The following is a 22,570-nucleotide window of genomic DNA, read 5'->3' as shown; positions in this document are numbered from 1 at the left end:
AGCCTATCTTACATCTGGCCTGCCACGTCTACCTTTTACACTACTCACTACCAATTAAAAATGTCATCCTCAGTGGATAAGATGCTCCCGATTCTTCTTGTAAGACGATAATGCCTTTCCTTGCTTTATTTAAAGTTTTATAAAGGCAGGTTGTTTTCAGTGGCTTGCTAATATACATGAGCAAAAAGACACATCAAACATTTCTTTACACATGCACCTGCTTTGCTCATATCAAAAGATTTTTGCAATACAATCATGTCCAATATAAAATGTTTGATGTCTCAATAAAGCTATGTTCTTACTGAGAAAGGATTTAAAATTATAACAAATTGTTATATGAGTTATTTTTGTTTCAGTGCACTTTTCTTTTGAGCTATACCCGTGGTGGCGAACCTATGGCACGGGTGCCAGAGGTGGCACTCAGACCCCTCTCTATGGGCATGTGCGCCGTTGCCCCAGTCCTAGGCCTTCAGCTGGGTTTTATAAAATCTTTTCGCTTTAGGCCTCCGCCGTCGTGTGCACAAAAAAAAAAGTTTCAATCAATCAGTCAATTTCAACTTCTTGCGGGGAAAAAAAAGATCTTACAAAGTTGGAATTGATTGATTGAACTTTTTAGTCCCACCCAGTTTGCGTTACCACTGCAGCCACGCACACCAAATAGGCTATCCCACCAAATTGGCCACACCCACCCAATTGGCCATGCCCACCCAGCACCAGAGGATACATAAATGGGTTTTGGGTTGCAGTTTGGGCACTCGGTCTCTAAAAGGTTCACCATGACTGGGCTATTCACTCTTTTCTATAATGAAATCAGCTATTTAACTAGCACTTACTGTTTAAAAATGTAGTTTAAAAGTATATAAATAAAAATGTAAATGTTCGTTTGTTCAAAATCTTAAATCTCCGAAAGTTCTTCACCGATTGCTTTGAAATTTTGACACAACGTTGGATTCGAATACACGCGTGTTTTTATATACCTACTATTATACAGATGTCACACATGTGACAGGTAAAAAGATGGGGTTTTGGAAAAACAGTGCCATCTGTTGGACATAAAAGCAACCAGACAATCTCTATATCTGCACATACAATGGAACAACAAAAAATATTGTATACCCACAAGCATTGTGAAATTAAACATCTTACAAACATGCACTTTCTCTTTTCTTACTTTTCCATTTAACCAGACTGAGCCACAGCAACGCGTGGCCAGGTACAGCTAGTGTACTAATATTTAATCAATATATTGATTTACTTCAAACGTTTTTGCAAATCCTAACATTGATAAAAGAACTGTTTCACTTCCCTCTACCCACCTACTGTACAGCAAATTAAAACAAACATTTTTATTTCACCATACAGGTAGTCCTTGACCTATGACCCCAATTGAGCTGAAAATTTCTGTTGCTAAATGAGACAGTTATAAAGTGAATTTTGCCCCATTTTACAACCTTTCTTGCCATACTTGCTAAGTGAGTCATTTCAGTTGTTAAGTTAGTAACATGGTTGTTAAATGAATATGGCTTCCCCATTGACTTTGCTTGTCAGAAGGTCACAAAAGGTGATCACATGACCCCAGGACACAGCAACTGTCATAAATATAGTCAGTTGTCAAGCATCTGAATTTTGATCAAATGGTTATGAGGAGGGTGCAATGGTCAGCACTGTGAAAAACGGTTATAAGTCATTTGTTTCAATGCCGTTGTAACTTTGAATGGTCACTAAATGAACTGTTGTAAGTCAAGGACTATCTGTATAAGCCACACTATTATACTGTGTAAACATAAAATTAAGCCCCTTATTTATAAATATTAATTAGAAAGGAGCATGCATAAGTTTTAGATTTTTTTCCCTAGAATCACAGATTATATCCATTTTAACAAATCCAATAAACTCCAGTTCATCAAGAATCTCATTTGTAAATTATTATCTCATCCCTACTGAAGATCTTCAAATGTAGTGACAGTCTAAATATGGAGCATTACGAAATGGTGTGTACAGTACAGTAATTGCTTATGTGTTTTAGGAAAAGAATATACACAGGCATTCAGCCGATCAGATTGAAGCTTTTCTATTTCCTGCTTTCCAAGTGCAGTGACTTGTCACGGAATGACCAGTCAGAATCTGAAATGTATACAGATGGAAAAAAAATTGTAAGAGGTATAGATAAGATTCAACCCAAAAAGTAATCTCAGCAAGTATTCTTTTGAATGACTCATTTGGCATTATTTAATAAGTGGGTCAAATGGAAACATCTAAAGAATGTTTATTATCGAATCTGAGAGCTGTTTTGGAATATTTTCAAGCAGAAAAATAGCACAAACATTTTATAATAAAGGAAATTTTTTTTCTTCCATTCTATCGTGCCCAATTAGAGAACATTTTTTCATAAATTTCTTAAAATATATTCACTTTAAAAAAATGAACTGTAGAATGCAGTCATATTTCATACATGTTCATATAATGTCTTTTATATTTTTACTAAACAATATTTTACATCAGCTAGAAGCCATTTATTAATTTTATAGATAATATTGCAAGTTGATACAAAGAAATAATCAGGTTTTCACTCCACAAAGGTACATACTTTACACAGCGATGTTATCTCATGCAAATATTGTTTGCCTGCAATATTAATTGTGCATCAGGAAATTCAGCTTTGGCACATTTTTAATTAGGGATTAAAAACAGAGTCTTTAAGTAGTCTTTCATTTTTACAAATATTAATCCTATATATATTTATTCATATATTAGCCCTATACATGCTTATTCAGGCATAATTTATTTGATTCCCCCCCCCCCAAACGTGTATAATATTACAAATTAAGCAACTTGAAAGGTATGGAGGTCTGGCTTGTATATTATTGTTATTTTTTAAGTATTAATGTAGAGTTTAGGGATATGTTTGCCTAAATAGAATAACAAACAATACTGAGTTTTAGGATAGATTAATTTTCAGAAAATTTGCTCATATAAACTTCATTTTAAATGTAATAAAAACATTTTATAATTTATACACTCAATTATGAAGTCTTTAGAAGTAAAAATACATCTTGTTTTTAGTTTTGTCTATCCTGAGAGAAAAGATTGTAACTGATGCTACTAACATTTAAGTCCATCATATTTCTTAAAACCCGAATAAACAAATTAAATGACAATCTTTTTCTTATATATAATTTTTACTGGGGATTTTTGAATGGTACTTATAGGTACATTAAACATATATTACATTTACATTAAACATACATATATATTTATGATTAATATATGTTTTTATTCAATTATTTGCTAAACAAACTGGAAAATGCATTGTTTAATCAATACTTTAATGCTATACTTATGTTACTTCATTTCTCTTCCTTTGTTTTTGATTAGCTTTGCTTGAGTACATTTAGTGCTTTTTTTTCTCTGTACTATTTGTAAGAGTTCAGAGATCTTGCATTTGCATTCCAGCACACATATTTGTGCAATTTTCCAGTAATTTTAGTACAGTCTAGTCTAGTGATACAAAGACATTAAGAGATGAATACTGCCTGAAATTGTGGATATAAAATTTTATCAGCCTAGAAGACCTTCAAGATCCCTTCCAATCTTATGATTCTATGTTCATAATAGTACAGTAATGGATTGTACTGTAATGAATAGTACTGTAATGATATACTAAAGCTAATTGTCAGAGACTAAACAAGTGTCAACAAGTAGGTTGTGTTATAAGAGGATTATATGCTGATTTAATAGAGAATATTTTTAACATGCTTCAAGTTCAAACTGTCACATCTGTAGTAATTATAGTAATGATATATAGTTCTTTTTATTTATGGGAATAAGATCCAAATAAATTACTATTCTCCTTTTGGGTCATTAACTGAGGGTTGGAGAACAGAAGAAATAACCATTGTATCATCCTTATTGCTGCATAAAATGCAATTACCTAAGTAGAAATTGGTGACATCCTCAGCCTGGTCCCAACACATCATACATACTGCCATAAACAGCACATCCTAAAGAACAAAAGTCATGTTGTCTGGAAGTGAGCATGAAATCCAGCCGGTCATACCACTGCTCTTTTGCCATCACCAGCTTTAAGAAATACCCAGCCAGCGTGAAGCAACTAATACGTAGTCTGCTCCTACAGTTTGCAGACGGTCCAGTCCAAAATATTAAAATTCTAGTTAATAATTATTCCACAATTGGAATACACAAAATGATTCAAGTTAAGGGATATCAGGAAATACTGGAAACTTGTGAGGACTTGTTGTTCTCTTTTGGTGAGGAAGGAAGATGTGTGACAAGCAGAAATAAAAAAAAATATTCTTTTCTCAATGCAGAAGTGTTAGCTGTTGAACTTTTAACTGTTCTAAAGTTGATGAAACATGCGTTGGCTGCTAGAACAAACAGATGAAGCCTTCATGAATCATGAGTCACCTGTAAAGTTACATTCTGAGTGGCCTGTGTGGTAGATAAATATGAGAAGAGTGCAGTGTTCAGGTGACATCAGGGTCTGTTCAATATCCAAGTACTTCCCAGAACAATTAGAAGTACATACATAAAGAATGATGTAATAAGATGGCTAATCAAAAGGTTGTAAATGTTTCTTCTGTGCCTTTAACAGCCATATACTGTAATTGTATAAAACACAGGTGGTAAAATTCTTCAGACCTAAAAAACTTGATTTTTTTCTGTTTAAGTGAGATCTGTGACAGCCTGAAAGCCTGTCTCTGCTTTTCAAAACAGCTAATTGGTTTGCCTTTCAGGTCAGTGGAATCAAGTGTTTTTCTACAAATAGTTTTTTTTTATTTTGAAGGAAATTCTATCAAACGGTAGTTATCGGCAGTCTAAGGATTTATTATTACAGTAGGAATTATTTTCTTGTTCTCCTACATTGGGATTAAAAATTAAGCAGCGGGGTTATACCAATTCTCGTTTGTGTTACTTCTTTTAGAGTTTACTAATTAAGGAAGTAAGGGTGGATAAGGGAACAGTTTAGTGAGCTTGATTATTTTACTTATTTTAGCAAGTACTGCCGGAGCCAATTATTTGTGTTTTATGTAATCAAAAAAAATAGGGTTAAGTAAATCATGGTTTATAAACAAGGGCAATGTCACTTAGAAAGGCTAAGTACAGTACATCATGGATGTATTTATGAATACTAAAGCTGGCCTTTTAGCCATGGTTCGAACAAGCCACAACTTGATTTGCATGTAATGTTAAGCGATAACAGACCAGTTAGCACGTCCTGCTAAGGCAAAAGGAACCTTGTTAATTGCTCAATATGGTGCGTCAATTAATTGGATTGTGTAAAATCGTGATTAAGTTAGACGTTGAATCCGTGTGTCATACCAACTCGAGAGAAATAGCGTTTGCACAACATGGTCACTGAGACTACTCCATAGCTGACTGAATCGATCCAGTTTTTTTTCAGGGTTCACACGACATACACCGAACCATAAACGGGGTTCACACGACCCTCTGGGTGGTAAATGGGTTTGGCTGGTTCGTCATTCCGAGTATCCTGCAGATGCAGCCATACCTCGTTGCCTTTTCAGGACAAGCCCCCCCCCCGCCCTCCGCGAATATGTAATCAGCAGCCGCCTCGCTTTAAATCGCGGCGGCGCCGCCAGGATGCCCTCCCAGAGCGAGTTGGCACGAGCAATTTCTTCGCGGGGAGGCACGTGGCCCCGCACTTCCCGGATCTCGCCTCGGAGGGAGCACGGAGCCACCCCGCGGCGCTGGCACAGCGCTTCTCTTGCTGCCGCCGCCGATCTTCCCTCCCACCTTCCCTCCGCCAGCCTTTCCTTCTAAGAGCCGGAAGTGAGCTCGGGTGGCGGCGGCAGCGGCTACAGCCTTGCTAGCAGGGAGAGCCAAAGAGGCGGAGATGCCGAAAGCGAAGAGGGGCACTTGCCAATAACTTTCTCCGCGGCGAGGACTATGGGAAATGGCTGCAGGAGCGGCGGTGGCGGCGGCGGGTAGTTTGGGATGGATGCGCGCTGAGGTGAGGAAGGCTTTGAGGGGAAATCTCCCCCAGGCGAGAGGGGACTCGGCTGGTGCCGGCCGCGGTCGGCCGCGGGGCATTTGTTAGGGGTTTATGGGTCGCTTTCGCCGGTGGCTGTGGCCTCGCTTCCTCCCGGCTTCTCGGCTCTTTCCTATTGGGGGGTGGGGGAAGGCTCCCTGGTTCTCCTCTCTCTCCTTTCGCCTGAGTCGGACCTTTCCATCTAATCCGGCAGAGAAAGGCAGGGATGAATCGGGATACGCCGCTCGGCTTGGGACCCCGCGGGGCGCGAGGGCCGGCAATGCGGGCGCCGAGCTACGGTTGCCTCCTTGAGGCTTCAGGTCTGGAAAGGGGAGGGTTGAGTAGCTAAGGGAGCTTTCTATAACTTAGAAGGAGGGTTATTAGGCGACAGTCCCCTGGCTCCTCGGCCTCGCAAAGCAGGAAATCCTAACCAGCGGAAGGCTGGCTGGCTTGGCTGTTTACTTGGTACCAAAAAACAAGACGACTGGCTTCCCTTTGGAGTATTCGAGGCCTGTTTCCACAGCTCTGCGTTTTTGGGATCTGTAAATGGTATGGGCATCCTTCGGAAGGTTGAGAGAGAGAGAGAGAGAGAGAGAGAGATACTACACAGCATGTATTTGGGCAGCAATTGTAAATGGTGCTGGTATCTTGCCAATGATCAAATCCTGAAGTAGTAATTTACCATAAGAAAAGAACACAGAAAAGGCCAAGAGACCTTCATAAATGGACCAGCAATAGTTCCTGGGGTTAGAGTTTAAAACACCAGCACTTGATTCTCCCTCAACTATAGCAAAACTTACTTTGTGTGTGTGTGTGTGTGTGTGTGTATATAATGGACTTGCTTGGAACTTTTATTTTTGTTTTGTTAACAGTATTGATACTGTTTTTGTAAATACAAGCTACATGAGATTGTATGACAAACTATACGGGATCACATTCATTACTTACAGTGCCCCAGAAGTTAACACATAAATTATGTCTCAGAAGCTGAAATGATTTTATTTGTTGGAATGTCATGATTTAAAAGTATTTTTTGAATTTAAAAATACACTGCTGAAATGCTTCAGACCTTTCTGATATGCAGAGTCATTTTGTAATGTGAAAAAGCTTATAGTTATTTTCAGTTCTCATAGTTACTACCCTTTATGTATGAAGCCATAATACAAATGTACAACCATAACTTCCTTCTTGCAGTTGCGTTGCAAATACACAATTATCCACTTCTTGTTACAAAACTATTGAATTAAGGAAAATGGCACCGTTTTAATGGAAAAGAATGGAACAAGTTAAACTGCACTTGCATATGCTAATGTCTTTTTAAGAGCCACAAGAAAGCATCCTTTACATGCAGTTCTGTCCCAAGTCCCAAGGCTGTATATAAGCAGACTGTATATTCTGTATATAAATACAGAAATTGAATTTTTTGAGCAACTTATTGAAACTTATTTTTATATTTAATATGTACAAAGCAATATGGAGAATTAAAACAAACTCATTCATTGCAACCATAATACATTTGAAAATGTACTGCTGTTCATTTTAGTTTAAAATATATTAAATTTATTAAACTTTGATTCTTGTAGAATCAAAGCCTATTCTGCCTTGCTTTTATACTTTAGAAAATAGTAAAGGGCAAACACAAGTGAAAGATTTTATACTTGCTTTCAGAGAAGAAAATTAAGATTTTCTCCAGTTTGCTGCTGTGAATTTTTACTGTATATCTTATATATCTTTGTACCAGATTCTCCCCCATCCCCCAGGAATTTTGTTCTCCACCCACCACATTCCATTGTCCTTTGTGGCAGACTTTTATGTCATACGCCACTCCTGCCACTTACTGCTGAAAAACTGAAGGTCTAGGTCTCGCCATACTATCAGAAAATCACTATAGTAGGTTGAGTTTGTTATTTGAATGTTCTGATGTCATATGCTGAATCAGATTGTCAGTCCATTTAGTTCTATTAATTGGCAGTGGCTCTTAAATATTTGAAAAGAAAGACTATTCCTTCCAGCCCTACACATAGTTACCCTAGAATAAGTCTTGGAACATTCTGCATAAAAAACAATATCATCACCATTAGGTTATAGCACCTTGCTATGCCTCTTTTAATCACAGAGACTTCTGGGTTTACCCATATGTCACCTTATGAAAGATTATCATTTTTAAAATACATTTTTTGCATTTGCTTTATTGTTCAACAATGACATACAAACAGTAAAGAGCATATGAGAAAAATTGAGGTCCATCATCCAAATGAAATTGAGTACTGTAGAAACAACAAAGACTTTGAAAGATTAATATGCCTAGTCACACGTTAGCTTTGTGGGCCACAGCCTCCTGCATCAGTTACACAGAGAGCGGTGCTGAGGAAAAGAGTATGATATATAAACACAGTATGGTGGCTGGAAAGATATTCAGTAACATTTGTGGCATATACCAAATCTGATTAGTACTGTCCTTATCGCTAGTAGGGCATACTGCATGTGACACTGATTGATTTAGTTAACCTCATCTATATCTTCTGTATCTGCCTTAAAAGCACAATATGAAAGTTCTGGATTGACCAATACAGTGATGAATAGTGGAGATCAATATCACTGGACTCATTTTATAAAGACCATGGCATGGAGAAGATTGCAATTCGGAATGTATTAGGAATACCACAAATGAACAAGTGCAGTGGAAGAAAAACTAATATGCTATGTATCTGTGGAATTACAAAAAATGAAAAGGATGTAATAGATCTGAACAACAGTAGTCTGGTCTTATGGAAGAGAATTGACAAATACACACAGTTACTGTGTATTCAATTATTGAGAATGTTGATCAGCAGTCTGCTTAGAAAATGTTCTGCTCTGAATATGTGGATCAAGCATAAATCTATTTGTATGTAGAGATGGTAAATCTGATACATGAATGTGAAGTTACAATTTACTTGATTTTAATGGTAAAATATTGAGATAGTTATTGTAAGATACAAGGGTGATGAGAGATTCTGAATGTGGATCCTGGTAGAGAAATGGACTTGGAATAAAGGAAATGAAATTAAAGTAGAATCATTTGGGGAAAGGAATTATTTGTCGTATGTTAAAAAGTACTGAAGAATCGATTAAACTCCCAACAGAATAAATTGAAGGTGGTTGTAAGAAAATATTATCTGGAAGCCATTTGGAATAGAGTGAAAAGAATTACATCACAAAGTGCCACAGAACAATGTAGAATTATGGTAATGGAAAGGATGGAAGCATGAACAAGGATGCTTAGTGGAATGACAAAGAGGCTGTGGCTAAGGTAAAATGTACATTAGAGAAGTATTGCTGTAGAAAAAAGGATGAAATGTATAATGAGTGTCACGAAAAAGACTATGCTGTAATCAAATGATTAAGATTAAAAGAAGCAGGGAAAATACAAAACAATTTTGATTAACAAATCTTTGGAAATGGATGAAAAGACCAATCTGAACAGCTTCCAACACAGTGAGTGCAATTAAAAATAAACATGATGAAATGATTTGAGATGAAACCAAAATGAGAGTGTATTTGAAGAAGCGTTTTAGAGATTTGCATGGAAATGATAGTGATATCTTAAAGGCTGGAATTGAAACAAGTGCAATGTCAGTGTTCAAGAAAAAAAAGCACTAGAAGAAAAATGATAAATATTATGAGAATGTTAAAAAATATTAAGTCTGCAGAAATAGTGTAATTGGAGAAATATTCAGATATTGATCTGGTTGACTGATGGAAGGACTTATAATTTGTTTTACGTGTGTATGAAGATGCTTTTGTGCCTGATACTTTGAAGAATGCTGTTATTATTCCCCTACACAAAGGGAAAGTATAATGGTGTGTACAGAGACATTCACATGCTGACTACTGGACATTCCACAGTTATCCATTAAGAAAACTGGAGCCTTTTTACCAGTTCATATTAAGACTGCAAGTGAGAGACTAAAAAAAAAAAAAAATCACTTTAGTAACCTAAGAGATAAATTGGATTCTAAAGTAAAACCAGTTCATTTGTTGAGATTCCTGTACCTCTTTCTTTCCATCTTTCAATAAATCTTGTTAAACTAAGAGAAATTTGCTTTTTGTTGAAATAGGTTTTCCAGGGCTTCACAGAAAAATGTTGTGAGTGAGTAGAAAAACTATATCTAGGAAAATATACAGCAGAATACTAATTAAATGAAAGTAAGAGATGACAATTAGCAAAATTTGAAAATACAATATAGCCAGTTTGGTCTAGTGGTTGAAGCACCAAGCTAAAAACCAGGAAACTGAGAGTTCTAGTCCTGCCTTAAGTATGAAAGTCAGTTGGGTATCTTTGGGTTGAGAGAGAATAACTGGCCCAAAGTCACCTAGCTCAGAGGTTCCCAACCTTTGGGGCACCTTTGGAGAGAGGTTTTTCCGCGGACTAGAGACTGCGTGGTTTTGTGTGCTGCCTATATCCCATGGATGGGTCTTTGCTTGTTTATGCAGACTGGTTGCTGGCATGCTGCGTCCCAGTACTGGTTCACGGACCGGGGGTTGGGGACCCCTGACCTTGCTGGTTTTGTGCCTAAGGCAGGACTAAAATTCATAGACTCTAGCCTAACTATGCCAAACTATCCCTCTCTTTTATTCCCTTGGTTGTTTAATATTTTTATAGATAATTCTATAAGGAATGCTTGTTATAGTAGAAGTATATCATATCTGAGGTCATGAATTAATTTTTGTATATTTCGGAAACTATGATTTATAGCAATTTCTAGATAATATAGGTATGAATTGAAAAAAATAATATATCAAACATCAACATAGTAGTGTTTGACAGGGAAAATAGAGTGAATTTCTGTACCTTGACTATTTACTAAAATTGGGGAAATGTAAAATATGTTCAAATATTGGTTAAATAGTTATACAGGTAGTCTTCGACTTATGACCACAATTCAGCCCAAAATTTCTGTTATTGAGACATTTGTTAAACGAATTTTGCCCACTTTACAACCTTCCTTGCCTCAGTAGTTAAATGAATCACTGCAGTTTATAAGTTAGTAACTCAGTTGTTTAGTGATCTGACTTTTCCGTTGACTTTGGTTATCAGAAGGTCGCAAAAGGGGCTCACATGATCCCAGAACACTACAACCGTCATAAATATGAATCAGTTGCCAAGCATCTATATTTTGATCATGTGATCATGGGGATACTGCAAAGATTATAACTGTGAAAAATGGTCAAAACTCACTTTTTTCAGTGCTGTTGTAACTTTGATTAGTCCCCAAATGAAGCCGAGGATTACCTGTATATGGTTTGTTGTGAGAAGTAAAAGTTTATCAAAAGAATTGAAAGTAGCTGTTTGTAAAATAATGCTTCTGCCCATTTTGTTATATAGAAGTGTGATTTGGGTATATTGGGAGAAACATAAAAGTTGAATGCACAGAGAATGAAGCCCTTAAAATCTAATATATGGTAAAACAAGAAAAGATTAATTCAAAAGAGTACCGTATATGCTGGCGTATAAGACGACTTCCGGAAGCGCTAAACTCGGCGCCAAAGACGGGGGTCGTCTTATACGCCGAGTCGTCTTATACGCTGGAAATACTGGTAGTTTCAGGCGTATAAGACGATGTTCTAGGAATGTGGCTCGGCGATAAAGACGGGGGTCGTCTTGTACGCCGGGTCGCCTAATACGCCGGCATATACGGTAACTAAAATGAAAAAAGTATGATGAGATAGTTTGAAGGAGCATTAACAGGATAAGATTGCAAAACAAATATACAAAGAAAGAGTGAATAGATTGAAGGAAATGAAGAATAAAAAATCATGGCTTCCATATACTGTACTTAGTGATATTCCAGAGAAGAGGTGAGAAATTTAAATTAGAACAGACAGGTATGAAGTTGTATATCAGGTGTCAAACTTCCAGCTCCTGGGCTGGTTTTATCATACCAAAGCTGCGTCCACCCCATTGCCAGCAATGCAAAAAGAGTTGCGATACGTCGCGACACGTGACGTGGCGTGTTTGACACCCGTGTTTTATATGGATGTGGTGGAAGTTACAATGGTTTACAAAAATAGAAAACTTATGAGAATAGGTATAAGCATACTAAAGGGTGTTGATGTAAAATAGCTTGAACTATATATCCTCTTTTTTTACCTCATTTATTATCCCAGACTTGTATTTTTTTTGTTTATAGGTTTTACGTACTTGATTTAAATTTCTTAGTTTATGTTTGACACATCTGAATAGAGGTTACGAATGTACAGTACGTGACTTTGTAATATGTTCTTGATGGGAGTTGGGGGACACATAAATATTTGTAATAGTTACCTATTAGTGGCAACAATTGAGAGAAAGGGCTGGGCACATTGGGCCTGGCCTGGCCAATGGTATATGTCATGTTGGGAACTGCTGAAATTGGGGAGATCCTATCTCAGCCTTGCCCTGTTCATTGAATAAAATTACTCTAGGAGCCCTTTGTGTTTTTATGTATGTTAGAGAAAATTCATAGAAAAATTTGCAAAGTTAACATCAATTTGAAGAGATCACGGAATATACATTGTTGGGTTTCTAGTTGCCCAGAATCTAGAAAATAATGCTGGTAAGAAAGGAGACAAATGTCCATAAACTGAAACTCAGCACTCATAAAATGAATCCTTAATTGGATAGTAATCCAGTTAGGCTAGCGGTTGTAACCCACTGAATCCTCAGAATTGTTTAGAGACGGTGAGCACCAGTTAGGCTAGCGGTTGTAACCCACTGAATCCTCAGAATTGTTTAGAGACGGTGAGCACTGTTGCTAGTCAAACAATTAGCTTATGTAATTTCCAGTGCTATTTACTGATTGAGGCTGGTGCACCAGCTATAACATTTCCTGGACAGAAATAGCCTGGTCACTTTCCAGTCCTCTAGTATTATGAAAGGTACATTATGCATTGTCTGTTCTTGAAGATCTTTTTATGAATTTCAGTTAATAGCAACAGCTATTCACAGCAGCTGGATTATTAACTAGGTGCATTAAAGTGAATTTATCTTATCAGTTTATTCCAAATCACAGTTCTTTATGCTGACTGATGTATTAAGAAGCCCTGGGGAGTTTGGGCCTCAAGTGTTTTTGCCACCTTCTGTCTAACAAAATATTTCATGTAACATATGAAGCTTTCCTCTGGATTCTCCATCCATTGTTATTAGATAATGTCAATTGAAAACAATCTTTTCAGTTATTGTACAGAATTGTACTGTGTTTTGGCCACAACACAAAGGTTACTTATCTATCTAGTATGGAATGATAGAGAACTGTTTAGGTTTTATGCACTTTATTGAATATTTTTAATGTTTGTCTACATGTTTATAAACTTTTCCTTGTATATTTCCAGATTTTGTTGATGGCTAATCTAGAAAACCTTTTAAAGATTTTTAAGCTTAATAGGCTAGTAAGTTAAATAAAGTTTTTCTGAAAGGTTGACTTCCCCACCCCTTAAAAGCTATAAACATTTTAAAATAAGAATATATTCCTAGAGACTATACATTATCATTTATTTTTTTAAAAATGCAGCTAACTCTCTTGTTAGCATCAGACCTGAGCTCAACAGTTCAATAAATCACAGTTCTTTAAATATTTAAACCTCAAATAATTCTTCACCAGGACTCTCAGACACAGCTTGGCTAGTTTTGATTATTTACCACAAACAGAAATGACACCTGAAATCCAGCAGTTGATTTCCTAGTGCAGTTCAAAAAGTCCAACCCTTCATGTGTATAATAACACTCCAAAGGTTAAGCTCCTTAAGATCTTTCCTCTGATCTTTTACCTTAGCCCGTGTTTTGACGACATTATGGGGTAGCTAAGATATATTTTCATACTTTTTTCTAGCCTCAGAATCCCTGTTTCCTAACTTTTACCCCTGTGGTTGAAGGTTTAGTAATTGTTTTCTTCCCCTTCATCTCTTTTTGAACATGTCCTAATGTTCAGGAACAGAGGTGGGCAGCTGCAGTGAGATGAGGAAAATAGATCTGCCTATATTATCTGCTCTGTTTGGTGGCAGAATAATGCTGATACAAATATATTTGCAATAGTGGCGGAAATCTGTAGCTTGAGTGTAGGATGCGGGTGAAGGTTCATTCTCCGAGCTTGTGGGTTGGTTTCCGAATGTTTCGTTACCAGGCTAGGTAACATCTTCAGCGGGGAGCTTAGGGGATGTCAATGTCAGTGTTCTTCTGCTTATAAGGGCTTCACACCTGACTCATCACTAGACCCTCACTGGACACACTCACATCTGAAGTCCTTATAAACAGAAGAACACTGACACTGACATCCCCTAAACTCTGCTGAAGATGTTATCTAGCCTGGTAAGGAAACGTTCGGAAACCAATCCACAAGTTCAGAGAACGAACCTTCGCCCACAAATATATTTATTGGTTGTACTCAATCAGATCATAGTTAAAATTGTGGGATAAATGCTAAGAAAATTCTTTCACATTAAGAAGAGCAATTTGGGAGACATATCTAAGTCATATATTTTCAGAAGTCATATTTCCTTCAGTAAGACTTAATGCCAGCAGTTGCTAGATACAGACATTGCAACTTTAGAGTTGACTCATAATTTTTAATAATGTAACTTGAGAGGCTTTTTAATTCCTAACCCCTAATCATGACAGTTACCTGTGTGCTGATACTGTGAATTTTAGTTTTGAACAATCCAAAACTATATTTCTGTCACTACATTACAGTGCCTTCCAGTTCAATCTTACATCAAAAAAGAAAAAAGAAAGGTAGAAGTCTTAATAGAAGAGAATATACAAAATAGCCCTCTGCCTGTGATTACAATTGGGACCAGAATTCCCAGTGTAAATCATTGTGGTTTTTAAGCAAGATGTCCATGTGACTGCTTTACTAAATGATTGCAATCCTGGCTCGCAGTTGCATCGTTAAGTGACTGGGTTGTTAATCAGATGGTGTGAAAGAGTTGCCTGCCAAAAGAGGGCAGGCAGCTCCCCTCCGGGTAGAAAGAAACATCTGTGCTGGTCTGGAGAAACAAAACGTGGATCCTGGAGATCTGAGCTTCCTTTCTCTGGCTCACCACAGGAGTTCCCCTCCCTTCCATGTGTGAAAGGGAACCGCCATGCTGGGCCAGAGAAAGAAAGATCAGTTCTTTAGGATCCGAGCTTCCTTTCTCTGGCCTCTGCAGGAGTTCCTCTTCCTTTCTTGCAATTGTTTTGAAGGCTAGAAATGGCCTTTTTCTACCCTTCAGAAACATCACATTTGCTAGCTGTCTGGCTAGGCCTTGGTTTGGCTTAGCTTATCTGTCAACAGTTGTACAAAAAGGCAAAGGTGAGTGGGTCTGGGTGTACGGTAGTGGGGCAGGAGATGTCTCTGGCATATTGGAACAAGAAGTAGGCAGGGAGTGGGCCGAGGAATCCAAGGCCACAGCAGTTTTGTGTGTGCTGATGGGTGAGTTGGGGACTGATGGTGAGATAGGCAGGTGGGGTAGTTGCAGCACCCCTCCCCCCATGATTATAAAGGGGGTGTGTGGTGCCAAGTGCCAGAATTTTGATAATGTGATTAGAATGTGATTTTTCTTCTTGTTCGTTCCTTGATTTGGGTATTGTTTTTGTCTAGAGACTGTTTAATCTGGTATTAATTCCTGCTTATCTGGGTGAGGAGAACGTTTTTTAGTGATTCTTTTGAATAGTGTGTAAATGTGGCTTATTTGTTTATTGATGGCTGATTTGTCTGAATACCAAGCTTCTGGGTATTACTTAGCAGGGATTTACCCTGGTCTAGGATGTTTACAGTTTCTCACTTGAAACTATGGTTGAATCTCTCCCTGTGTTATCAGAGTAAAAAGTTTTCATTGTGTTTTCTGACTGATAGTTGGTGTTCATGGATGTATATCTGGTAACGTCATGGGCATATCCATGCATTTATATTATTTTCTTTGGCAACAATATGGAAGTAGTTTGCCATAACTTTCATTTGGGATATTTTTCAATTTCTTAGTGTAGCTTGCAGTCTTGATATTCCCTGGTAGTCTCTTATCCAAGTAGCCAGACCTGATCTGTAACCAGGCCTGGATTTGCTTAGATTTTGAGCCAGGCAAGAGCAGCTAGATGCTGCCACCCGGTGAGGCTATTCCAGTACTCCTTCTTAAAACAAGCTTTGCTGGTGTGTGCATGTGCAGTTGTGTGTATTACATATTTTATCATATAAAGAATGTTTGGTGCTAAACAAAGCTACGTGACTTGTTGGCACAATTGTGTAGTGAGCTCCGTAACTAAACTGAGTGCATACTCAAATGTAGTTCCTTCCTATTTGAACCTGATATTCCAGTCCAGCTTATTTTTTTTTTTTCAAATCGAAAAGCAATGTTCTTCTTTTCTCCTTGTTAGTTCTACTGTAAAACTTCAGGCAATTTATTTTATATCTTGCAGGATTCCCAGAGCATTAGTTTTTTTACATTGTTTTTCTGTGCTGAAAACTCTTATGCTTGCGCTTCTAGTAGAAATTTTTAACACAATGCTTTTAAAGACTGAAACCCCCTTTTTCTCATTGGGAAAAGTAGGAGGCCTTGGAAGAGACAGATCAGCATTGAGTTATATTAATTAATGATCAAGACAATGTGATGCATGATTTAAATAATTTGCCTTTACATAAAGATACTGAAGTGATTTCTCATCAAGCATTAAATCTGTGGAGATATAAAAACAAACAGTATATAAATATTGTTTTAACTGCTAGAATAATACAAGTGAATAGTTGTTATTGATTAAGCCAGACTTCTGTATCTGTTTTTCCTGAGGCAGGTGATATAGTACAGAAAATAAGAAAATTACTATCAGCCCTATTATGGTAGTTTTGATAATAAGCTTCTGAACTAACTGCTTATATGCTTCCATCAATATCATAGTTGAAGAGTGGTCTTTATTTTTTTCAAAGTTTGTTTGTTGTTTGCATTATATTTATATACTACTAAAACACTCATACCTGTAACCAAAATGGCAAAATGGTGCAGCATAGGGCAAAATCTTTTCAACCAAGGTACCTCAAAGGGGGTACAGAATGCCAGAATCCATTACTTCTGAGGGAATGAAAGAAGTTGTGGCTTCTTCAGTGCTGCCAGCATGCTGCTACAGTCATTTGAACTCATTTTCAGTCCCTCCCACACCCAGCAGTAGCCACTTACCACCTGTTGGAAATGGAAGGAAGGAAGGAATGGAAACTCAGGGAGAGAGGCAGAAATGGAGGGAGGGAGGAAGGGAAGGGAAAAGAGGACGAGGAGGAAGGGAGGAAGCCAGTTACCTGCCTGGATGGGAAGGATGGTAGGCGGGAGGGAAGGAAGAAAGGAGAAAAGGAAGGGAGGAATAGGAAGGAAACTTGAAAGAGAGAGGAAGGGAGAGAAGGGAAGGAGGAACAAAGAGAGAGGAAGATTTCCAATGCACACCGCCAATTTCCCATAAGGAAATTCAGTGGGGTATCCCACAGGAGATCAGAAGTTGCTCCCACTCCCTGATTATTTTGTCCTCCTATAGTTATTGTTTGTCTGTCTAACTATAGAAATACCTTTAAAACAATGAAACGACAATGCCATGAGTTGTCTAGTATGTAATTACTCCTCATTGAAAGGCACATGTCACATATCTGAATAATTGAGGGTTTTTTTCTCACTAACACTTAATTGGGTTTTATCTTTCTGTAACTTAAATCTATAGTATTAACTCCTGTCTTGCACTCTGAACAAAAGATATTTCTTGACCCGAGCAAATCCTTTTGTGTACTTAAAGAATAGTGTCATAGCCCCCTTCTACCTTCTCAAGGCTAAAGATGTCCTTTAATCTATTTTCATGGGATTTTTTCCCTAATCTTCTTCATAATATATTTTGGAATCAGTATCATTTTCTAAAAATTCTTAAGTGTAGTTCCTGGAGCTGAGAATAGTAGTCAAGGTATGGTCTGATCTGAGTAGAATAAAATGGAAATATGGCTTCATTATTTGGAAACTATACTTGCAGAACTTAAATTTTAATTTTCCTTTTTATAGCTATATCTGTTGATTTTGCAGCCAATTAGTAGATTTTTTTTTTTGCGCAAATTCTAGCCCAGTAGGTTGGCTACCCATGAGATTCTGAGTGAAATTTATGATGTTGACAGTGACCTATGAAGCCATTCATGTTACCTGAGAGACTGCCCTTCTCTCATTGTCTCTGCCCACTCTTGTAAAGACCAGCATGATGTGGGTGTTTTGGGTTCCCTCCTTGAAAAAAATGTCATTTGTTGGGACATTATGTCTTCTTTGTTATAGCACCTCCACCATTGAATGGTATCCTCCCAGAAATTTGCATTGCTCATATATTGCTGTTCTTTAAGTGAGACTTGAAAATAGGACTCTTTCCCCAGGGTTTAGGATAACGAGTTGGCAAGGGGGGGGGAATTGTTTTTTATTTTATATCTTTGTGTTATCAGTTTCCTTTTTGGTTTCTGTCCTTTATTTGAACTTATTGGGGTTTTGTATTGGCTGATTTTGTTGCAAACTGGCCATAGTTGATTGAGTTGAGCACTTTATGAATTTGATTAAATAACTGGAATTTAGTGCTGATACAATAAGGCTATTCTAAAGCACCTAGAGCAGTGGTGGCGAACCTATGGCACGCGTGCCAGAGGTGGCACTCAGAGCTCTCTCTCTGTGGACATGCACACCATTGCCTCACCAGAGTTTGCCAGAGTAGCGAGCATGTGGCGTTTGGAAGCAACAGGGCAGCAAATGAGCGAGCAAGTGGCATTGGCCCCTCGCGGATGCCCCAGAGATGGCAAGGGACTGGCCCCTGCTGCCCTGGCCCCAGCCATGCTTACCCAGTCTGCTGTGACCACTGCAGCCATGCCCACCCAGTGGGCCATGCCCCCCCACCCCCAAGGGCACCACAATGCTGAAGCAGCCCTGACACTTTGCAATAAATAAGTGGGTTTTGGGTTGCAGTTTGGGCACTTGGTCTCTAAAAGTTTCGCCATCACTGACCTAGAGTTTGTTAACAGTGATTCCTCATCTAAGGAAGCATTATGAATGTCTAACTTAATGAGTTTGGTATACAATATACAGTATTAGTTGTGCCATATTTCTAATATATATTCTATGTTTTCCCATTCTTCTATCAACCATATTCTTTTGTTTAATCCTAGTACTACACATTCCTTCATTCTGCCCAGCTTTGGTGGGAATAATGGAAGAAAGCTAGAATCCTGTGATGACCTTAACCCAGCCTACTTGCCTAAAGGCATTAAGCAGAATCACCCCTGACAGGTAAGCTATGAGTAGATGAACAGAAGGCACTTTCTCTCATGTTAGCTATAAGTGCAAGTAGCTGGAGCATGGTGATTATCTTTTAATCTCTCTGAGAAACTAAGGAACTCAATTAGTTCTGGGTTTTCTTCTGTTAGGCTAAAGGGGAAAAGACTAATAAACAGAAAGGCTACTTTTTAAGGAGAAACAGTGCATCAGCAGTTCTTAGGGCTGTGTATCTCAATGACACAAAGAGAAAACACTGAATGGCATAGAAATTATTTTAATACGTTTTTTTATATTTATACCTTGCAGTGTCATTGTTCAGAACAATCCAGATGAATAATTATCTGATATGAGAAACTAAGTCAAGGATAGTTTTAATTGCAATATTTCCAAATATACAAATTCTTAATGCCTTTGTGTATTCTGTAGGAATGTATAATAATACAGATCCAAAGCAGGAAAGGTGTTTCACATCTGGTGCGAGTATATTTGTTGTACCTGTCAGTGGCTCCTTAGACATGCTGTGACTTTTTCTGATCTCATACAATAGCCATAAGATCTCAGAAAAATACACATTTGAATTAAGGAGTTAAAGATAGGATAATATAGTTGCATTCTGTCAGTGCTTCAGATATTTTTCAAGGATATCATGCAAGCCTGGGAAAAGTTGTGGCATTTTTAGGTAGCTGCTTGCTGCAAGCTTATCCATAGTGGATCAAAAGCAAATATCCAAATATCTGTAAAGCCCTAATAGGCAGAATTTTAAAGTAAAAATGGAGAATAGCGACTTTGTAAATGCTTTCAGTATTATATGTTTTTTCCCCTCCACTAGTTTTATTGAATCTGTTTGAACGTTTTGGGGCCAAAGATTTTCAGAAGAAGAATTGAAATTGTTAATGGACATCTGCTTTCACAGAATGGCCCAGATACCTAGCAGCGATGAATTTAAACAACGTTCATCACCAGTTTTGGATCCAACAAGGCCCAAAGAAGTGGATAAAGAAGAAGCACTGCAAATGGAAGCTGAGGCTCTGGCTAAGATGCAAAAAGAAAGAGTAGTGGTTGGCAGTAGACAAAAGAGTGATACCTTAAGCTACTCTTGGCCAAACGTACAGTCCTGCAGAAAACAAGATCATGATCTTATGGTGTTTCCGGAGTCTGATGGCAAGAAGAAGATGGACGATAAGTTAAATTCAATTGACATAGACAAACTTACCTGTGCTGAATTAGAGAAACTTCTTTTAGAAGAAAATCTTGAATCCCACAAACCATCTACATTGTCAGCCACTCAGATACTTGGGGCATCATCTTCACAATTTTATTCTCACCCTGTTGCTCAAAGAGGGCAGTGGACGTCTAGTTTGCCTGGGTCTTCTAGTTGTGCCGGGTCTTCTGTTTACCCTGTACCTTCTTTCAGTAAACAAGTTGGTGTCTTTCAGAATGGTCTTCATCCAGCTGTATCCACTTATCAATCTACAAAGCCTGCCTATCTTTGTCTTCCAGAAAGGTCTCAATACATTTCATACGCGCTGCCGTTTACTTCAACGTTCCATCCCCAAGGAAATGTACCTATGTATCATTCAACACTTAGTCCTGAAATGGCAAAAGTATTTGATAAGATTGCAAGTACTTCAGAATTTCAGAAAAATGGGAAATCAAAGACAGACTTAGAAATGACTGGTGCTAAATCTACTATTAGTTTGTCAACCTCTGAAAGCTCCAATGATATTAGTAAGTTTGATTGGTTGGATTTAGATCCTTTAAGTAAACCAAAGGTGGACAATATAGATATATTTTATACTTCAGAAGATGGAGGAAAGATAACTAATACTAAAGTTGTAGAAGATCCTTGGGATGCTGTGCTACTAGAAGAGAAGTCTCCAGGAAAGAGCCATCTTGAAAGAAAACTTAGTGGGAAATCTGCTTCTGGGGCAACAGTTACAAGAAGTCAGTCTTTAAACATTCGAACTGCTCAGCTTGCTAAATTACAGGGCCAAACTTCACAGGTAAAACATCTTAAAAATATTTTTCCATTTAAATGCAAATGTTACTTTGCAAACTTTTCTTACCAAATTTAGATGAAAAAATGTTCCCTTGCAATTATACAAATAGGCGTAGAGTAGCATCCTATTTGTTAATATTCCTCAGTATTAACAACCAATAATGTACAATGTGTGTGTCTGAATTTATCTTCTGTGTATTCTAAATGAGATCTTGAAATGGCTAATTCTTGCAAGAAGCTTTGGTAACTAAAGTCTGTGTATCATGATAATTTTTATATAGTTTTGAAAATACAGCAAGTCTCCAGGTTAATAATGCTCTGGTGTAAGGATGAGCTGTAGTTAAGAATGGAGTCCATTCAGGTCAGATACACAGTAGTTCAAGTGAAATACAGAATGGTTCTAATTTATTATACAATATTACATATATGGTGTTATACAATAATAGTGTACTGATTTGCATATAAATTCAGCCTAAGGACAGACCTTAGGAATGAAACTTGTTCCTAAACAGGGGACTACTTAGTACTTTCACATAAATAATAAAATATTATTCTAATCATCTTTTTTAGCCAGATTTTGGTACTAGCTGTTTTACTACATTACACCATGCAGCTTGCCAAAAGCAGGACTAGCCCAGCTCCATTATTTGCTATTCAGAAGATGTTGTTTAATTGAATGCTATTTCTCAGAATATACTTCGGAAATATTAAATTAGACATTTCCTGATGTGACATAATCATGTGACGTCCCTTAAATCAGAAGCAAATGAGTAGCTGTAATGGCTGACACAAAATGTCACAGGTGGCAGGAATGAGGCAAGTCCTCTTTTCAAAGTATTCAAATTGTTTTTTTTTATGAATCAATGTGACTATGAACAGCTGTATAAATGTTTGCTCACATCTTTCCATAACAGGAAAAAAAAGATATATTGGATTTTGAAGTATCCTCACTTACTAGGCATTTCAAAATTTAGTACCACAAGAGCCTCATAGTAACCTAATATTATTTCATGTTAGATTGGGTATTTTGAAGCAAATATAGTTGGAACTAAGAAAGCTTGTATGTATGTAGGTATATGCACACAACTTTCTATTCTCCAAAGTTTTGCTATAGTAGGTATAAGTAATCACAAAATACTCATGTACCAAATTAGTAAGTCTGATCCCAGTCCACCAGGGTACTTTTCAGTCTAAAATAATCTTTCTCTAAGGCAGGTGGGCATACTTCCACACAATCCAGTGGAGCCCGCAGGCATTCTGTAATAAAGTTTATGCTAGATTTTGATACATTTATTATTTTTTAA

At 37.5% G+C, this 22,570-nt stretch overlaps 1 protein-coding gene across 3 annotated transcripts in view; it reads left to right on the top strand.

The window, feature by feature from the left end:
• Positions 1-5,728: 5,728 nt before the first annotated feature.
• The window catches only part of PIK3C2A (phosphatidylinositol-4-phosphate 3-kinase catalytic subunit type 2 alpha), a 58,812-nt gene continuing 41,970 nt past the window's right edge, over positions 5,729-22,570 (top strand). Inside the window, exons 1-3 of one of the 3 annotated variants that reach the window (XM_039344618.1) lie at positions 5,729-5,992; positions 19,159-19,279; positions 20,181-21,270. In XM_039344618.1, coding sequence (XP_039200552.1) covers positions 19,224-19,279; positions 20,181-21,270 — 1,146 coding nt within the window. In that variant the 5' untranslated portion in view covers positions 5,729-5,992; positions 19,159-19,223. Of the gene's footprint in view, positions 5,993-6,540; positions 6,560-19,158; positions 19,280-20,096; positions 21,271-22,570 lie in introns of those variants that run through there. The other 2 variants (XM_039344620.1, XM_039344619.1) reach the window with 2 other exon arrangements.

The sequence above is a fragment of the Crotalus tigris genome, unplaced genomic scaffold, assembly GCF_016545835.1.
Source record: "Crotalus tigris isolate CLP2741 ecotype Arizona unplaced genomic scaffold, ASM1654583v1 scf7180000017933.3771270, whole genome shotgun sequence".
Lineage (NCBI taxonomy): Eukaryota > Metazoa > Chordata > Lepidosauria > Squamata > Viperidae > Crotalus > Crotalus tigris.
This window is presented reverse-complemented; position numbering and strand designations above follow the sequence as displayed.